The sequence below is a fragment of the Cavia porcellus genome, unplaced genomic scaffold (assembly GCF_034190915.1).
Source record: "Cavia porcellus strain 051 isolate PalLab524CR breed Dunkin Hartley unplaced genomic scaffold, mCavPor4.1 scaffold_19, whole genome shotgun sequence".
NCBI classification, from domain to species: Eukaryota; Metazoa; Chordata; class Mammalia; order Rodentia; family Caviidae; genus Cavia; species Cavia porcellus.
The window spans coordinates 1386562-1406247 of NW_026947502.1; the positions used below are offsets into that span (position 1 = coordinate 1386562).

The 19686-nt window shown below is 47.8% G+C and overlaps 1 protein-coding gene across 14 annotated transcripts in view; it reads left to right on the top strand.

The window, feature by feature from the left end:
* The window catches only part of Mrnip (MRN complex interacting protein), a 23783-nt gene continuing 4097 nt past the window's right edge, over positions 1–19686 (top strand). For 3 of the 14 annotated variants that reach the window (XR_010040992.1, XM_063230464.1, XM_063230470.1), the window contains exons 1-3: positions 8–316; positions 11990–12049; positions 15808–15896. Coding sequence is in view for 9 of the 14 variants with exons in the window: in XM_063230464.1 (XP_063086534.1) it covers positions 251–316; positions 11990–12049; positions 15808–15896 (215 nt within the window). In the remaining 5 variants the exon portion in view is untranslated. Of the gene's footprint in view, positions 317–11989; positions 12050–15807; positions 15897–19686 lie in introns of all 14 variants that reach the window. The other 11 variants (XM_063230463.1, XM_063230469.1, XM_013154780.3 and 8 more) reach the window with 8 other exon arrangements.

Consider the following 19686-nt stretch of genomic DNA (forward strand, 5'->3'; position numbering starts at 1 on the left):
GGGAGGATTTAAATCGGCCCGAGCCAAGAACGCGGGCATGCGAGTGCTAGCGAGGCGGCGCCCGTGCCTAGAGAGTCCTCTGAGCACGGCCGGGTTGGGACCGAAGGAAGTGGGATTAGGGCTGAAATAAGCGAGGGACGCGAGCATGCGAGGCAGTCCCAGTGCTTAGAGCGACCAGGGCGCGCGGAAGGGCCGAGCCCGGGCCGCAGTGTGAAGTGCACACGCGGGTCAGGAGGCGACAGAGGAGGGCATGGCGCCGCCTCAGCAGTCTCGGGTCCTTCGGTGCTGCAGCTGCCGCCTCTTCCAGGCGCATCAGGTGGGACCCGAAATAATGTCAGTGACATTTCTGAGGACTGGGTTTTCAGTGGTGCGGCTGGCCCACGACGTGGTTCTGGTTTTTTGCTTCCTGTAAAAACTGGACTGTTGTAGAGAGCGGAGGTAGCGGTTCCTGCCCATCTTTCCAGGTTCTTCGGGAAGTTGCGGGACTAAGGTTAAGAGTTAAAAAATAGGGGCTGGGGATTTAGCTCAGCGGCATAAGCGCCTGCCTCGCAAGCAGGCAGTCGTGAGTTCGATCCCCGGTACCAATAAAAAAGAAAAAGAAAAAAGACTTAAATATCATCCTTTAGGGAAAACCTAGTCTCCAAAGTACCCCGTTCTCGGTTTAAGAACAAGGGAGAGGAAGTTTGCGGAACTAACGCGAGAAAAGGAGCGCCGTGGAGGTGCCGTCGAAGCGCCCTGCTCTGCGCCTGGGCGCCCTCTGCTGTCGCTCCGCGCCTCTGCTTCCGCTTGTGCGTGATGCGAGGAACAGCGATCCTAGAGCATTTTAAACAAGATACATTTTGGGTTTTCTTTTCTTTTTTCGGGGCTGGGAATTGAACTCTGGGGCCTGGTGTTTGCTGGGGTAGACCATAGTTCTAAGACCTGGGAACTAGCCTGACTTGCAACATTCAAGATAGAGGATGGCGCGAATCTAGTTTTTTCTAAATTTTTGCAGTTTTTGTCACTTTTCCAACAGTCAGTGTACCCAACCACGACTGATAGTCCCGCTCCTGATTATTTGCTGTGCCTTAAGAAAAAATAGCATCAAACTTTTTAAAATGCTTGTTAAAGTTAGTAAGATGCTAAGTATGCGGCAGGGCTTGGTTGGATACCTGTAATCCCAGCACTCAAGGCTGAGGCAGAGTTCGAGGCCAACCAGAACCGCATAACGAAACCCTATCTCAAAAACACAACAACAACACAAAGATGCTGAGTGTGCATCTGTAAGCTTGCATTTAGTGCTGAGTGTTTGAAGAGACTCAGAAACTTTATTTAGTTCGTTTTGGTACTGTATTCTAAGAGTTGAGAATAACTTAAAGTCCTTTACATTTTTAAGTGATTCTACCTGCACAATGTGTGTATTCTTGGTCATTTTAAACTCTTAAGAAAAATGAGCCAGGAAGAATTTAAGGGGGAAAAAAGGTGAGCTATGATACAGCTCAGCAGCACAGTGGCTGCCTTGGCAAATGTGTGGTCTTAAGTTCGATTTCTGGTACAAAAAAGGCCTTTTGAAAGCGAGGAGGGCTTTAGCTTAAGCAAGTATGCCATATAGTTTGATACCTTTCATTTAATTTCAGCAGCTTCTCAATTAGGTATCATTCCTGTTATGATTTGTGTGTGGATGTCCCCCCAGAGTCTCATGGTGGGGGACATTTTGGAGGCGGCTAAATCTAGAGTTTGTGATTGGTTCATTGTCTAGTGCTGGGGTTGGGGGTGTAAGTGCTACAGTAAGGGAGAAAAAGAGGCTTTCTCTTCCCTTTTGCTCTTGTTGCTTTTGTTGTCTTCCCTGCTATGAACAGTGGTCCCTCTGCCTTGTGTCACCCTGCCTTGGAGCCAGCTGATTATGGACTGAAACCTCTACGAACTGAAAGCTAAATACACCTTTCCTGCCTTAACTTTGGATGTTGGGTATTTTTTCTTAGCAATGAGAGAAAAGTAACTACAACAAAATTAGTACAGGAGAGCAGGTTCATTGCTGTGATGTTGACTGGCCATGTGGCTTAGGAATTAATCTGGAAAGGTCTTGGGAGACTGGCTGAAGAGGCAGCCCCTGTGCACTGTAAACTATACTGGAGACTCTGTTCTGAGCTTGGAAAATCACAGTGCTCATGGACATGCTGCCGGTTAAGATGAGGCTTAGAAGTCTTCTACTAGGAAGCCCTGCCCTGGGTGCTGGAACCCAGGTGGCATGTGCTGTGCTCTGGCAGGGAGTTGGTCTGCATTTTGTTTGTGTTTAAAGATACTGCCTGAGTGGCAGAAAAATTTCAGTGCAGTCTACTGTTGGGGCGGTGGCAGGGATACTGTTGAGAGCTTTTGGACAGATCTGTGTTACAAATTAAAAGCAAAGAACCACAAAAAATAAAAAAAATAAACAGGAGCTGGAGATTTAGCTCAGCAGCATAAGCGCCTGCCTTGCAAGCAGGCAGTCGTGAGTTTGATCCCTGGTACTGATAAAAATGAAAAAGACAAAAAAAATAAATAAATAAATAAAAGCAAAGAGCCAGCAGAGTGTTTTGACCAAAGGGAAAACTCCAGTGGGACTATGGGTTGCAAAGATGAAACAGAGGAGAACATGCTTGTTGAGAAGAACAGGCCAATGGAAAAATGAACTGAAGCACTTCACCTGAAGGGAAGGGCATGTCTGAAATGTAGATCACTGGAGCTGTTTCTTAGCATTGAAAGTTAATAGGAAGCAAATTTTGATTGTAATATGTCTTTAATATGATTTTTTTTTTTTTTGTATTTTTACCGGTACCAGGGATCGAACTCATGACCACCCGCTTGCAAAGCAGGTGCTTATGCCGCTGAGCTAAATCCCCAGCCCCAATATGTTTTTAATATAAGTTTAAGATACATATTATAATCAGGTTAATTAGTCAAAATATCGTGATTTTCACTTTGACTTGTGATCACTCTTTGAATATTTTCCTTTTGGTATGAAAACAAATGCGGTGAGGGCCAGGGATTTAGCTCAGTGGTGTAATCACCTGCTTGTCAAGCTCAAGGGCCTGAGTTCAATCCCTAGTACAAAAAAAAAAAGGAAATTAATGCAGTGAGAATTGTATTTATGTAATTGCTATGTTAATGTAAATCTCAATAGACCAAGACATGTTAACTTTTCACAAATTTGCCATTAGAGAGTATGTCTTAAAGAAATGTGTCTAGGAGCTGGGGCTTTACCTCAGCGGCATAAGCGCCTGCCTTGTAAGCAGGTAGTTGTGAGTTCAATCCCCGGTACTGATTAAAAAAAAAGAAATGTGTCTAGTTATAAATTGACCAGTGGTAGATTGTGGTGGATTAACTAATAGTCAACTTGGAACACCCAGCTGAACTGAGCAGCGCGGTGCTGGGTGTGAAAGGCCCACTTGAGATTGTGCTGGCGGCAGAAAAGGAAAACTGGAGGGAAAGATGGTGCCGTTCATTCTCCTGGAGAAGCCTGTGGGCTGCTTTTCCTGATGTGAACTCAGCTATTCTCACTGTCACAGGAGCTCAGGACCTCGTTGTCACTGATGATGGCTGCAGTTCTCTTCGGGGGAGCTCTGGTCTTCACCTTGAGCATTGCTTTCTACCTCCAGTCGGATCCCTCAGCCTGCTGGCCCAAGTCCTTCACCCCCCTGGCATAGACTTTCTAGCCTCCACCACTGACCCTTGGGCCTTCACGGTGCCGATCCTTGACCCAGACTTGCTTAAGACATTGTGGTGGGCTCTAGGTCTTCAGCTGGACTCATACAGGACATTGCTGTGGGATCTAGGCCCTCGGCTGGATTCTTTGAGTCTCTAGTGTGTGAACAGATCTGCACTCTTCTGCATTGGACTCCTTGGGTAAATATTATAAAGTAATCCTATAAATTATGTGTCCTGTATTATATCTGTGTTGGTTACTTTTTTCTCACCCACCTATTGCCACTTGCTATTAATGAGACCACTGCCTAGGCTGGATTCAGTAACATTCTGTTAGCCAATTAGGAAAACATCCATTTCAATATAGCCAGCTCTGCATATTTTAGTGAAAAGGGCTGAAGAAGTCAGTAACAGGAGAGAGCAGCATGACGGTCTCCTACATGTCTCCGCTTTCTACTTGTGTAATGCAACGGTTGAAACAGTGTGCAGGTTAGGATGGCCATTATAGCAACAAACATATTTTAGGAGTTTGTGGGAGCCCTGTCATGTCATGTGTGCGAGCTTCCTACAGTGTCCTCTTCATTTGTCTCCACCTCATGGGTTTTGTAGCCCGTGTGGATCTCAGTACTTGTGGCACTGGCTTTCTTCAAGGTCATCCTCGAGAATGCTTGCACTGGAGGGCTGGATGTTCCTCTCTCCATAGTCATGTGTTCCAAGAAGGCAGTCATAAAGGTGTCCCGTTAGAGCTAAAATTAAGTTGGGCACCTAGATTGTTGTTCTTCTGCAGAGAAAAATTGCTCCACTTATTTTAATCCCAGCTGATTCCGTCTGCTTCAGACACCTCTTTTTGTTGTGCTTCATTCCAAAAGTCTTTGGCCACTTGTTGTGCAGCGTCCCTGTGCCACTGAACACAGCTTATGCTCCTTGGGCTTGTCTTTGGGATTCTGCCCACATTGGGCACCAGTTAACAGAACTCTTGCTCAGAGTATCAGTCTAAGCCACCCGGCAATGTGGCACATGGGTGCAAAGAAAGACAAAAGGTTGTGCAGTTGAGGAGCTCTGGAATGACCTAGCGTCTCTCTCTTTTTTAAAATTGTTTTATTTTAAAGAGGGTAACACAAAATATAACAAAGCAGATTAGTAGAAAACAATGTAAGCGACACAGGTTTCAAGACAACAGGAGATCTACAATTGTTACCATGTCTCTTGTTTTCTTCCAAATAGTTGTCTTTATCTTCACACATAATGAATTCATACAAAATAAAATAGTATAAAACTGATCAAAAAAAAAAAAAAAACTGATCAAAATAGAATAATGAAGGCATTACAGGCCTTCAAAACCAGACAGTAGGAAAGTCAACAATGGCTACCGTAATGTTTCGTTCTCTTCAAAATAACTGTCCATATCTTCATGTATGTTGAAATTAAATAGTACAAAATAGACTAAAACCACTCTAAACCAAGAATAAAAGCATTACTGGATTTCACAGCCCGAGGATAGGAAATCAGTGGATACCATAATGTCTCTTTTTTCTTCAATATAGCTGTTCATTTCATTACACATAATACAATCGATTCTAGTAAACTAGAAGTTCTAGGCATGAATAAGCCTCTACGTGTACATCTATTCTTTCTGCATTTGAGGGAAAAACAAAACAAAACAGGTTACTACTGAAACAAGAAGCAAAAAAGAAATAAATAGCAATAATAAAGAGCCCAAAACAGTGATGATATAGACCTTAAAAACAAGGTGGTAGGAACATAATTAAGGTTGTTATTTTACATAGTGCCTTGAGGTTTTTTTGTTTGTTTTTTGTCTTTTTGAGACAGGGTCTCTGCAGTTCAGGCAGGCCTTGAGCTCACTTTGTAGTGCAGGCTGGTCTCGAACTTCCAAATGATCCTCCTGCCTCAGCCTCCCGAGTGCTGAGATTACAGGCGTGAGCCACCACGCCCAGCCACATACTGATCTTTAAGAGTTCCTCAGATCACCAGACACAAACATGCAAAATTGATCCAGTCCTATGAATGTTAACTGTTTTGTTCCAAGAACTAATAGAATTTATAGCACAGTCATCTATCTTAAGTGTATTTATACAAATTTAGATATTTTTCTTTTTCCTTCCTTTTTTTTCTCCTTTTCCCTAAAGTATTATTTTTCCCCCTTTGAGCAGATTCTTACCCTTTCATAGTATTTATTGAGGATTTTGTATCTTATGTACTGTTACCATTTCTTACACTAGGCAGACAATACTGTATTTACACATGTGAGTTTGATTTATTTCACTTATGAGTATGGTCTCAAGCTGAGTCCATTTACCTATAAAAATCTCAGTGTGATCATTCTTTATAGCTGACTACTACTACATTGTATAAAGTACCACAGCTTTTTTATCCATTCCTCAGTTGATGGACACTTAGGTTGTTTCCAAGATCTGGCGATTACAAATTGTGCTGCTATAAACATGGGTGTACATATATCACTGTGGTGTGATGTTTTCAGTTCTTCTGGGGATATGCCCAGAAGTGGAATAGCTGGGTCATATGGAACTTCCAAGCCCAACTTTTTGAGAAATCTCCAGACTGACCACCACAATGGTTGCACCAGTCTACACTCCCACCAACAGTGCAGGAGAGTTCTTTTTTCCCCACAGCCTCTCCAGCATTCATTGTTGGTAGTTTTCTTTATCCTGGCCATTCTTTCTGGAGTGAGATGAAATTTCAGTGTGGTTTTAATTTGCATTTCTTTAATGACTAACAATGCTGAACATTTCTTCATGTATTTATTTGCCATTTGTATTTCTCATCTGAGAACTGTGTATTCATTTCAGATGCCCATTTTTGGATTGGATCTTTGAATTTCAGGGGTCTGTTTTTTTTAAAATTCTTTATATGTTCTTGATAGAAGTCCTTTGTCTGAGGGACAGGTGACTAAGATTTTTCAAAAGTCAAGGGATTCTTTTTACTCTGTTGGATATTTCCTTTCTTTTTTTTTTTTTTTTTTCTTTTTTTTTTTTTTGTCTTTTTGAGACAGGGTCTCACTGTGCAGTTCAGGCTGGCCTTGGGCTTACTTTGTAGTCCAGGCTGGTCTCGAATTTGCCACAATCCAACTGCCTCAGTCTCCCAAGTGCTTGGATTACAGGCATGCGCCACCACGCCCGGTTTTGGACATTTCTTTTGACATGCAAAAACTTTTTAATAAGACATGATCCCAGTTATTGATTCTGGGAAGTATTTCCCGTGCAGTTTGATTTTTGTTCGTGAATTCTCTGCCTACCCCTATATTTTCAAGATTTCTACCTACTTTGTCTTCCAGCAGATTTAGTGTTTCTGTTTTAATATTTAGATCTTTGATCCATTTTGACTTTAGTTTAGTACATGGTGATAGGCATGGGTTGTTTTAGTTTTTGGCATGAGGAGAACCAGTTTTTCCAGCACCACTTTATATATTTTTTTTCTGTCTTTTTCCTTTTTACCGGTACCAGGATTTGAACTCACGACTGCCTGCTTCCAAGGCAGGCGCTTATGCCGCTGAGCTAAATCCCCAGCCCCCACCACTTTATATTAAAGATGCTATCTTTCTTCCAGTGAACTTGTTTGGCCCCTTTGTCAAAGATAAGGTGACTGAGTGTGTTTTTAGTTGTAGTTGTATCTTCTGATCTATTCCATTGATCTTCAGGTCTGTTTTTATTCCAGTACCATGCTGATTTTATTATAGTAACTTTGTAGTATAACTTCAAGTCAGGGATTGTGATGCCCCCTGCCTTGCCTTTGTTTCCCAGAAGTGCCTTTGCTATTCTAGGTCTTTCTCTGATTCCAGATGAATTTTAGGAATGATTTCTCTAGATCTGTGAGGTATGCTAATGGTATTTTGCTTGGAATTGCATTAAATCTGTATAACAATTTTGGGAGAATGGCCATTTTCACAATATTCTTCCTATCCAAGAAAAAGGAATATCTTTCCATTTTCTGAAATCCTCTTCAATTTCCTTTTTCAGGGTATTATAGTTTTCGCTGAATAGATCTTTCATTTCTTTTGTTTGATTGATTCCTAAGTACTTCATTTTTTTTGGATGCTATTTGAAAGGTATAGTTTCTCATTTCTCTCTCAGTGATTTTGTTGTCAGTGTATAGGAATGCTATTGATTTTTGAGTGTTTTAACTTTGTATCCAGCTACATTACTTCGAGTCTTTCAATGAAGTTTGGGGGTCTTCTGTGTAGAGTATCATGTCATCTACAAATAATGATAATTTAACTTCTTCTTTTCCTATCCTTACTCCTTTTATTTCTCTCTCTTGTCTAATTGCTCTGGCTAGCATTTCCAGCACTATTTTACAGGAGTGGTGATAATGAACATCCTTCTCTTGTTCCTGGTTTTAGAGTAAAAGCTTTCAGGTTTTGGCATTTAATATGATGCTGGCTGCTTTGTCATAGATGGCCTTTATCATATTGAGGTAAAGACTATCTATTCCAATTTTCTGTAGTGTTCTTATCTTGAATGAATGTTGGACCTTATCAAAGCTTTTTCTGCATCTATAGAAATAATCATGTGATTCTTATTTTTGGCTCTATTGATATGGTGGATTACATTTATTGATTTATGTATGTTGAACCATCCCTGCATTCCTGGGATGACTCCCACTTGGTCATGATGTATAATCTTCACCTGTAAATAATCACTTTTTCCCTTTCCAATTTGTCTGTCTCTGAACACTAATCCCTTTTATGTATCTGACTGCTAATGCATCCATAGAAAATGGTAAAAAGTGGGGATCCTTGGCTTATTTGTGAGTTTCTTGGAAGTGCTAGTAGTGATTGTCCAGCCTTAGAGTTGAAGACATTTTATCATGTTAAGAGAGACCTTAGCAAGTTTATCAAGAATGAAAATTAAGGGGCTGGGGGTTTAGCTCAGTGGCATAAGCACCTGCCTTGCAAGCAGGTGGTCGTGATTTTGATACCCGGTACCAACAGAAATGAAAAAGACAAAAAAAAAAAAAAAAAAAGAATGAAAATTAAGGGGGCCCCAGAACACACAGCAGTGAGTGCTGCAACTCAGCTTCTCCAAGACGAAGGGGCCGAGCCTTAGGGTTCTTGGCCTGGAGGAGGGTTGAAGTGCGGGGAGGGTACGTGGGAGCCCTGAGCTAACAGAGAAGAGAAGAAAACGAACTGAAACCAAAGAAGTAGACCAGGAGGTGGAGAAGGAGAGTGTGCAACACTGTGCCAGCAGCCAGCTCAGAGGTGAAGTGGAACTGACAGTTTTTTGCTCCTGGAAAACGAAGAACTGCGCTGGACCAGAAGAATCACTTGCAGTTGGAACCGGCAAGGAAAACACAGGAGAGGGCTCGCAGACAGTCTTCCATGGTCAAAAGGTGGTGAGCGGCCTCAGTACAAGCATTGCGACTGCAGCCGTGTGGCAGGAGCTGGCTGGGGACACCATGTAGGAAGGCTGGTGTTCGAAGCTGGGTCCCAGAGCAGCCCCTTGGCTGCTTCACACTGCCAGGTTCCAGGTGGACGAGGGGAAGAGTCATGGGAGACCATCAGCAGTTGGACAACAGATGAGGGGAGTCCCGCTGAGAGGCCGGGACTGCAGAACACAGACCCAGGTCCTGTGGTCAGAGGTGAGGTTCAGCCTGAGTTAAACACAGGATTGGAAGCCCACATTGGTGCTGTGTTCTCACTGTGAGCGGATCTCTACACCCAGCACCATTCTAGAGGCAGAACATGACCTTTGACTCTAGCATAAACAGAAACGTCCTGCTTTGAGCTCTGTTCCTTAACCCTGTCGTGAGGAAAAGAGCCACGCAACTGGGAGTGGTGGCGCATGCCTGTGATCACAGTGCAATGGGAGGCTGAGGCAGGAGGGTCACCATGAGCTCAGGGCTAGTTTAGGCTACACAAGTGAGTTCAAGTCTAACTTGCATTACATGGTGAGACCTTGTGTTTGTTTGTTTGTTTGTTTTTTGGTACCAGGGATCAAACTCATGACCTCATGCTTCAGGCAGGGTCTTTGCCACCGAGCTAAATCCCCAGCCCAAGACCCTGTTTTTAAAAATCCAAAAACAAAAAGCAGGAGGATCACTGAGTTCGAGGCCATCCTGGGCCACAAGGTGAGTCCAAAGGCGGCCAGAACTGCATAGTGGTAGCCTATCTCAAAAGAAAAAGAGTTACTGTCAAATGCTGTCTTTTCATCACTGCATGAGACACAGCTATGGCATTTAGTGCACATTAACTGTGGGTCAAGACTTGAGCTGTTAACATGCTTACACTATAACCATGGCTCTCTTTCCCTAGTTAAAGGGAGACTCAAAACAAGTTCTTACAGTATATTACTTGTCAGCCAACCTTGACAGATACTGCCGTAGTGGATTAGCCTGTTCCTGCTATGGATGATTTGACTGCATGGGAAGAATCCTGACTCAGTGGATAATTCTGTGCCAGTGAACCTGTCTGCAAAATCCACCAGCACACCCAAGCAGAGGAACAGCAAGAGGTTTTCTTGTTGTTTTTTGTTTTGTTTTGTTTTGTTTTGTTTTGTTTTTGGAGACAGGGTTTTGCTCTATAATTCAGACTGATCTTAAACTCTCTGTGTAGCCCAAACTCTGCCTCAGCCTCCCAAGCATTCGGATTACAGCCATGTGCCACCATGCCCAGCCAAGCAAGCTTTTGTAACTCAAGAACTCGGATTGGATCAGACTCTGCAAGAATGTCTGCAGGAAGCAAGGTCAAAAACCATGTGATTGGGGCTGAGGATTTGGCTCAGCGGCATAAGCGCCTGCCTTGCAAGCAGGCAGTTGTGAGTTCGATCCCTGGTACCGATAAAAACGAAAAAGACAACACAACCATGTGATCATACAAGAGATGCAGAAAAAGCTTTCAACACAATCTAACACCCTTCTTATTCCAAAAAGAATGGCAATCATTAAATGGTCAATGGCAAATGCTGGTGGTCAATGGCAAATGTGGTTGAAAAGAAGCCTCCTTCATGGCTGGTGGGAACATAAACAAGACAGCCACTGTGGAAGCCAGTATGGAGATTCCTCAGAGAACTGAACTTAGAAATTCCACATAGCCCACCTACCCCCTGCTAGGTATCTTCCCCGAGGGGCTGAAGATATCATACTGCAGTGATACATGCATACCAGTGTTTATAGCAGCACAACTCATGGCGGCTAAATCCTGGAAACAACCTATATAGATCCCAAAGATGACTCGATAAATGCAGCATCTATATTATCATAGAATACTATGTAAAGAATGACATGTCGGGGGCTGGGGATTTAGCTCAGCGGCATAAGCACCTGCCTTGCAAGCAGGCAGTCGTGAGTTTGATCCCTGGTACCGATAAAAATGAAAAAGACAAGAATGACATGTCCATTTGAGACATTTGCAGGAAAATGAGTGCACCTGGAAGATATAGTATTAAGTAAAATAAACCAGACACACAAGCTTAAATACTGTATGGTATCTCTCATTTGAATGAGGCAGAGTACAAAGAAAGAAGATAATAAAGAAGGATACAAGAGGGCTGGGGAACAAGTGTGAGGGGCGAGGAGGAGGGGAAGGGGACGCAGCGCAAATACCTGCCACGTTCAAAAGCCTGCTGACCTCAGCTAGCGCAAACGTAGATCCTGTAGGGTGAGCAAAGACTGGTGACCTCAAAGAGTAAAATCGGATGGAGGAATGGAGGGGAAAGGAAGGAGGAGGTTAGAGGAGAAACAGACTGGTGAGGTGTCTCCTCCCTAAGGGGGCTGCAGACTTCAGGGCCTGAAAACATGTCCTCATAATTTTTTTTAATTTTTAAAAGAATGTAAATTAAATGTGGGTTTTTTCCCTCAATCCTGGAAACAAACCCAGGGCCTTGAGAATGCTAGATAAGCTTTCTACCAATAAACTACATCACAAACCAAGCCCTCAATTTTTTTTTTTTTTTGAGAGCCACAGCAGGAATCTAATTTGATTCTGTGTCATGTGCATGGCTGATTTTTCCAGCCCCACTTATTACATGCATAGTTATTCTTTCCTCTTGGAAAAGCCACCTTCCTGGCTGGGTACGTGGCACATACCTGGGATGCCAGCGTTTTGGAGGCTGAGGCAAAAGGATGACAAGTTCAGGTGTAGCCAGGATAACTTAGCAACTCAGGAGATGCTGTTTCCAAATAAAAGCTGCCAGAGGGCTAGATGTACAGCGCAATGCCAAAGTCCTGGGTTTCATCCCCTGTGCCACCCTAAAAAATTGGAAAGCCCCTTTGGGGCTGGAAGCTTAGCCGAACATGCCTGCCCCAGTTCCACCTCGTTTCGTGTCACTGAGCTTTCTCTAAAATGTCACCGCAGGTGAAGAGGAGTCTTCAGTGGACGTGCAAGGCCTGCGGGGAGAAGCAGTCACTCCTGCGGGTGAGTCTGAGTCTGGGGCCTCGCCGCCCACCTGTGGTTCGGGGCGCACTGAAGCTCTGCACCCCTGTGTCAGATGCTCCTGTGGAAGAGAAAGGGACTGCGGGGTTGGGGTGCGGGCGGGGCCATGGGGTGAGACCTGGTGCGGGTGCTGGGCTGAGCGCACCCCCCAACTCCCTTTCTAGCCTGCCCTCAGTGACCTTTCAGTGCCACAAGTGCTCTGCACCACAGAGGAGCCCACTTGTGCTCTGTCTTTGATCCCTCCCTTCCGGTAGCCAGGGCCCACTCCAGTGCTGCAGGCTCCCGGGCGCACAGGCTTCAGGCTTCCCCTCCACAGTAAGCCCCCAGGGCAGTGCTGGCAGTGACATCACGTGGAGGGGCACCACGTGGGACTTTGCTCCCACCATGCCATCCTCTCTCATGATGCCCTTGTCCTCCCCACCCACCTCTTGTTAGCTTACATCTCAGAAGTAGAATCTGGAATCAAGGCTGCTGGGACGCCTTCCCACAAGGCCCTCTGACTTGGGAATGATAGAAACACCTAAGAATGGTGAAGCAAAATGCAGTGTGCTAGGCGTCCTGGCCCCGGGAGACTCAACTGTAAGAACTGAAAAGATGCAGAAAGCATGGGGCTGGAGGTTTAGCTCAGCGGCATAAGTGCCTGCCTTGGAAGCAGGCAGTCGTGAGTTCGATCCCCGGTACCGATAAAAAAGGAAAAAGACAAAAAAAAAAAAAAGATGCAGAAAGCAAACGTCATCATGTCTGCCCCAAACTCTTCCTCGCTTTCCCTTCCCTTCCCTCCTCCTCTCCTGTGTCCATCACTGTCACATGCCTGTCAGAGTCACTGACACCCCAAGGGACCTGCAAAGCCGAGTCCCTGTCAGGAGGCTGGGAGAAGCTGGCCAAGGATTGGCACAAGGTGACTGACATCTACCCCTGGCACAGGTGCTGCCCCAGCTGGGCAGACTTTCTGCAGTGTCAGTGCGGCTCTCTGAACTCTGCTTGGAAGCCTTTGCCCTCATAGCTCCACAGCCGGGTGATGGTGTGGGCCACGCTGCCTAGGACGTAGCAGTGCACAAGCCAGAATTACAACCCTTAACAAAAGCAGCTGTTTCTCATGCTTTTGTGGTCCTGGGAGGACACTGAGTTGGGATGGGGGCTGCGCCTGGCACAGTCCCACAGGAACCCAGGCTGCCATCCTCTTGGCGTGCTTCGGTTCCCCAAGGCTGGTCTGCCTGTAGCCACCACAAGAGCACGAGCCAGGGGAGATGTCACAAGGCTGCTGGGACCTAGCCAAGAAGTGACTGCTCATCCTGGGGGGAAAGAGCAGTTCCGAGGCCAGGCCTAACCTGAGGTCAGCTGAAGAATGGAGTCATTTTGTGCCCATGTTCAGGAAAGAGGAGGACATGGCCCCACTGGCTGTGCCGGACACGGGACATCAGCTTTTCACCTCTGCCCTTCTTCTCCCGCCTGTGCTCGAACCCACTCCAGCCAGGGCCACAGGCCACACTACCAAGCTGGTGCTGTGGTAAGGGTTACAGCAGCCTCTGTGCCTACTCCGCAAGGGACTCGACTGGTCAGTGTTGTCCACCTCCTCACAACACTGACTTTGTTTAGACTGCCAGGTCACCTGATGTTTTAGTTACTTTTCTCATTCTGAGACAGAAACCCCAGACATCCAAAATTAAAAGAGGGAAGGTTTACTTGGCTTGAAGTTTGTAGTGATTTCAGCCCAGAGCTGGCTCCAAGACAGGGTGGCGAGGCGGGGTCATCACACACGATGAAGGGGTTCATGGCCCCACTGTGTCCCTTAGATCTTATGGGTTGCACACTCTGGGGGCAAATAGCACTCACACCTCAGCAGAGCAGCCCTGAGCCTACCCAGGACTCACCAGAGCAGCCACCTGTGACCACATGAGGCTTTGGAGCACCAGTTTTCCACCTCCCTTCCTATTTGCCTGTCCGCTCTGTGGGCTCCTCTAGCTCACAAGTCCTCTGTGGCATGTGTTCACCCTCCCTCCAACATGCACCTCCCCAGTGACCCAAGATGAGCCCATCCGAGGCAGAAACATATCATGGGCCAGCTCGAGAGCAGGGGCAGCTAGGCCATGCACCAGAACCCAAATGAACCTGCAGCCCAGGGAACCTCACAGGGTGCTGCGGTTTCTGTAACTTCCTGGAAGTCTGCAGTTATTTCAAATAAAAAAGCTTTTTTTTTTTAAAGTACAAAGATGGGGGTCTGGGGATTTAGCTCAGCAGCATAAGCGCCTGCCTTGCAAGCAGGCAGGCATGAGTTCCATACCTGGTACCGATAAAAAAGAAAAAGATGGGGCTGGGGATTTAGCTCAGCGGCATAAATACCTGCCTTGCAAGCAGGTGGTTGTGAGTTTGATCCCCGATACCAATAAAAAGAAGGAAAAAATTTAAAAAAAGAAAAAGACAAAAAAATAAAGTACAAAGATGAAGAAACCTTTGAAAGAACAAAGTACCCCTTGGAACCATGGCTGCCCGGGGTCTCACACCGTACCCCATAGTGCCCTGCTGGATGTCAGATGAGGGCTCCAGAGTGCTTCCTCCACCCACCCATGTCTGCGTCTCTCACACATCAGCTCCCACTTGGTGGGTGTTTGGTGTGAAACCTGGAGTCGTCTGTGACTCCTTTCACCCTTTGTCCAGTCCCTCAGTGAGCTCCTCAGCTCTACCTTCATGCACACGTGTGCCAGGGATGCTCCATGCACCCACCCGACCTTCCCCACCACTACCCCCAGAGGCTCTGTGGGAATGGGTGCCAGGTCGAGTCCAGAGCTGTCCAGATTAGAGCAAGATCCAGAACCTATTCAGTGCTGGGCTTTTTCAGCACAGTTGAGAGGGAGAAACAGGCCTTTGTTGCGCTGCACACCATCACCCAGCTGTGGAGCTATGAGGGCGAAGGCTTCCAAGCAGAATTCAGAGAGCCGCACTGACACTGCAGAAAGTCTGCAAAAGGGGAGCTGATGGGCCCGGGGATGTAGCTCAGCAGCATAAATGCCTGTCTGGCAGGGTTGTCGCCATCAAACTTTAGGGTGACATCAGCACCATTCGCTACAGAAAAAAATCTGTGTCCTTAGAGACCAGGGCTAGGCCTGGTCCAGCCTCCCAGGAGGCGATGGGAGTACTTCCCTAAGCAGAGCTCTGAGCTGCCCAGCTGAACCCCTGGGTACCCACCTTGTATTTCAACTTGCCAGAGGGCTCAGCTGGAATCTCCAGTCCCTCGATGGCTCTGCTTCACATGGGCAGAGCCACCTGAGAGAACATCTCCAGCATGTGCTCTGATGGGAGAACACTAGGAACCCGGTGGCTCTGTTGTCACCCACCCACAGTCAGTGCTGTTCTGTTCCGGCATCAGCTGTGGGTCCTGAACTTACCTGCACTTGAGCAGTGAAGCACAGAAGTCTGCAGGCCGGGGTCTCAAGTGGCTGGGCTGCTTGGCTTTCCCAGAAGCCTTGGGCATTATTAAACAAACAACATGTATGTTTGTTTTCTCCCTTGGGTTCCTGCGGGTTTATAACCAACCTGGAAATAGCCCACGCTGTGCTCAGGGTCCTCCTAGATCCCAGCCTCTAACACCCTGGACCCAACGGGCCCCTGAAGAGACAGTGCCGCCGAGACATCTGGGCTGGTGGCCTTGTTGAATACAGACCCGCTCCCCCCAGGTCAGCTCAGGTGGGCCTGCCCCCAGCGTTTCGAGATGCAGACAGTTTAGTTTGTTTTTTCCTTTTTAGACTTATGGTGAGGGCTCTGGTGCTGACTGCAGACGCCACGTTCAAAAACTAAATCTGCTACAGGGACAGGCTTCGGAGCTGTCACTCAGGTACAGGGGCTGGGGAGGGGCGTGTTGTCATGTGCTGCTTCGTCTTGACCGGGTGGTGGCCGTGGACAGCAGAGATCCTTAGATGACTGCATTGTGCAGTAACCGCCCGTAGCTGGCTGCAGCGTTGCCAGTGCACTGCAGCACTGTAAAAGGTGAAGGCTTCTCAGCAGTTAGGGAGGCCGAGGCCCGAGGGTCACAAGTGCCAGTGCTACCTGGGCAACTTAGTTGTTCTTTTTAGGGTTTTGGGGTTTTTTGTTTTTGTTTTTTGTCTTTTTGAACAGGGTCTCCCTATACAGTTCAAGCCGGCCCTGAGCTCGCTTTGTAACCCAGGCTCTTCTTAACCTTATAATGATCCTCTTGCCTCAGCCTCCCCAGAGTGCAGGAATTACAGGCATCACCACCATGCCTGTCCCTGGGCAACTTAGAAAGAACCTGTCTCAAAGTTTAAAAAAAGATAAAAAGGGCTGGGGATGTAGCTTCGTGTAGAGCGTCCCTGGGTTCAGTCTCCAGGACCGCAGAGCAGACAGCAGGCACACACTGGGCTGGGGAAGTAGCAAGTGTAAGAAAAAAGGAAACAGGAGTGGGAGTCCCAGTCCCAGAAGGGCGGCGCCTTTGGGCCTCAGGGCGGGCGTCAGCTGCTGGCTGGAGGCACCTTGCGGCCATGGGCAGGGCACATACAAGCACGTGCAGCTCGAGAGCCCCCACAAAGCCCCAGCACGGTGCCTCTGCCTTTCATCCTTCCACGCTGCCTGTCTCGGAGCCATACCTGGTGGGCCCTCCTAGGTCCCAGCCTCTAACACCCTGGACCCAACGGGCTCCTGAAGAGCCCCACCCAGGGGCTGCATGGCCAGCCTTGTGGGAGTCACATCAACCGTCCCCTCCAGATTCAGCTCGTCGCTAGGGCAGTTCGCAGAATCAGGAGGCTCTGCTTACATTGCTGAGTTAATCTGAGAGGCTTTTGTCTTTGGTCTTGGGTGGTGGTGGCGGCGGTGGTGGTGGCTTTTATGGTGGTGGTGTTTGAGACGGTCCCCCTTGTATCCCAGGCTGGCCTTGAACAGGCAGTCCTCCTGCCTTAGCCTCCCAAGTGCTAGAGCATAGGTATGTGATACCACGCCAGGCACAAAGAACACATTTATTAAAGCTGGGGGAGAAGTATGTTCTGCAGCCCAGAGGGTAGAGGAAAGGGGATGTTTGTGTCCGCCAAGACCAAGGTTATCCCTTTTTATATAAATGAGTCACTGGGAATATAGCATCTTATCAAATGCTCACTTGCCATCACGCCTTGTGTAAACTGGCATAAGATTCATTGGCTTCCTGTTATGTGTAAGAAAGATCAGCAAGTGTGTCTCACAGCTGTGTTCGGGCCACATGCCTGTAATTCCAGCCCTTGGAGACTGAGGCAGGATTCCCTGAGTTCAAGGCCAGCTTGGGCTACGTAGTGAATTCCATGCCAGCCTGAACTTCACAGTGAGACCCTGCCCCCTCCAAAAAAACTATGTGGTGATCGGTTGTGCCCACATGCAAAGAAAGGACTGGGGAAAGTGTCTTCTAATTAGTCTTGAGAGCAGCAGTAGGCTATTCCGATGGAAACAGGAAGTTTCTGACCTGTGTGAAATGCCACTCTGATGCTGCAGTGGCAACAGCCACACCAGCACCGACAGGCAGCCAGGACCGGAGGCAGGCTTGTTTACGTCAGCGGGCGCCCATCGGGATCCCTCCCAGAATGTCAGGCCTGATCTCCGGTGGTCGGGGGCTTTTATGTGATGAGCAAGCGGGAAGTGCAGAGGTGGAACGCTTGTCAGTTGGGGACAGTTTACACAACGTGCGTCACAGTGAGCAGCCTGTCTGAGACAGAAGCAGCTGAGGTGTGCTGGGGGAGGGCATTTTCAGCTGCAGGGCTGCTGTGTTGTCATGCGTTTTCCCCAGCAGTGTCCCTCGCCCTGTTTCCCTGTCTCGGAGGCCACGGTCAGGGTCTGGAAGGCTCCCAAGCACAGGGGTTTGGTCCCCTAGCAGTGGGGTCACTGTCCCCCAGCATGAGGCAGCTGTGGTTCGCCCTGTCCCGCCATGGCCGCCTTCCCAGTGGCAGCCTCTTCTTCCAGCCTCTGGGTGGGGCGGATCAGAGTCCTGGGAGGTGGGGGGGGGAGCTGGCCTCAGCTCCCCGTTCACAGCTGCTGGCCCCTGGGGAGGCCTGAGGGCACACTGAGCCCGGAGCTGAGAGCTGGGTGCTGCACTCAGCACACCTGTGCCGAGTTCCAGCCGATCAATGAGAGCAAATAGTAATAGCAGAGAATACAAGGTAGGCCAAGCAGGGCTCCAGCGGGAAAGAAGAAGGGAACAGGCGCAGACAAACCAGACGGGGCAGGTGCCCATCACTGAGAACAGTTGTGGGCCTGGGCCTTAGCTCAACAGCACAGCGCCTGCCTGGCAAGCGTGAGGTCCTGAGTTTGATCCCCAGTATCAAAAAAAAAAGTGATTCTTGCTGGGTGTGGTGGGGCACACCTGTAAATAAGCACTGGGGAGGCTGAGGCAGAAAGAGAGCTCTGAGTTCAAGGTCAGCATGGGCTACATATGGAGACCCTGTCTCAAAACACACAAAAGAATAATTGTCTAACTGTGCATCTAAATGGATGTATTCTAGCATAGGAACACTTCGGTAAGTTAATACAAAAAGTTTCTAATCTGCCTTCAGGCATGCCAACATCCTGAAATGGCACCCTGAAGTGGCAGCACAGAGAGGCAGAGCTGGAGAGAAGCTTGAAGAGAGCACCAGGCACTGGACTCATTGAGTGTGACATCAGAGACAGGCCTCGCACGTGCTGGGCACACACACTGCCTGGCACTGAGCTCGACCCCACCCTAGGGTGAGGTTTTGTGATTTTTTTTTTTTTTGTCTTTTTCGTTTTTACTGGTACCAGGGATCGAACTCACGACTGCCTGCTTTCAAGGCAGGCGCTTATACCGCTGAGCTAAACCCCCAACCCCTTATTTGTTTTTATGTAGCCCAGGTGATCCTCCTGCCTCAGCCTCCCAGGTGTGCCCCACCACACCCAGCTGGAGTTGAGTTCATAAATCATAGAAGGTAGACAGCGTCCTGGCAGGAGCTCACAGCAAAGTGCTCACCTAACTCTTCAGGATAGCCTGATCGATAGGAGACCCTGTCTCATCCTCCTGACAGCCCCAGGAGAAAGATTGGCTTCTATTGAATAAAAGGCAGCTAAGGCAGAGGGACCATTGTGTTGTTGTCGTTCATTTTTTAGTATTGTGGACTGAATCTGAAGCCTTTGCGCTAAGCTATACCGCTAGCCTGTGTGTGTGTGTGTGTGTGTGTGTGTGTGTGTGTGTGTGTTTTGTGGTAGTGTCACTGTCACTGAGTTTCCAAGGCTGGGCTCAGACTTGGGCTCCTCCTGCCTGCCTCAGCCTCCTAGAATTCTGGGATTGCAGGTACACACTCCTGACTAGGGTTTATGTTGAGTTGGGGGTTCACTGGATCCCATTTCTGCCAGGTGACACAGCAGTCAGGTCTGAGAGTGGATGTGGTCTTGGCCTCACCCTGCAGTCACCCCCTCCCATGCATGCCCCCCCATCCAGCACACACCCGGCTCTGCACGCTGTCCTGGCAGGAGCCCTCTGTTGTCACCAGACAGGGCCTTCGGGGCCCCCTAAAGAGGACCAGTTATGGGGTGAGGGCCACAGGTTGCCCGAGTGGGCCGCGTCAGAGCCGAGCAGCCGGGAGCAGCTGGTGTCATGGGCGGTAGGTGTGCTGGAGGCCAACATTCAAGCCAGTTTCTAG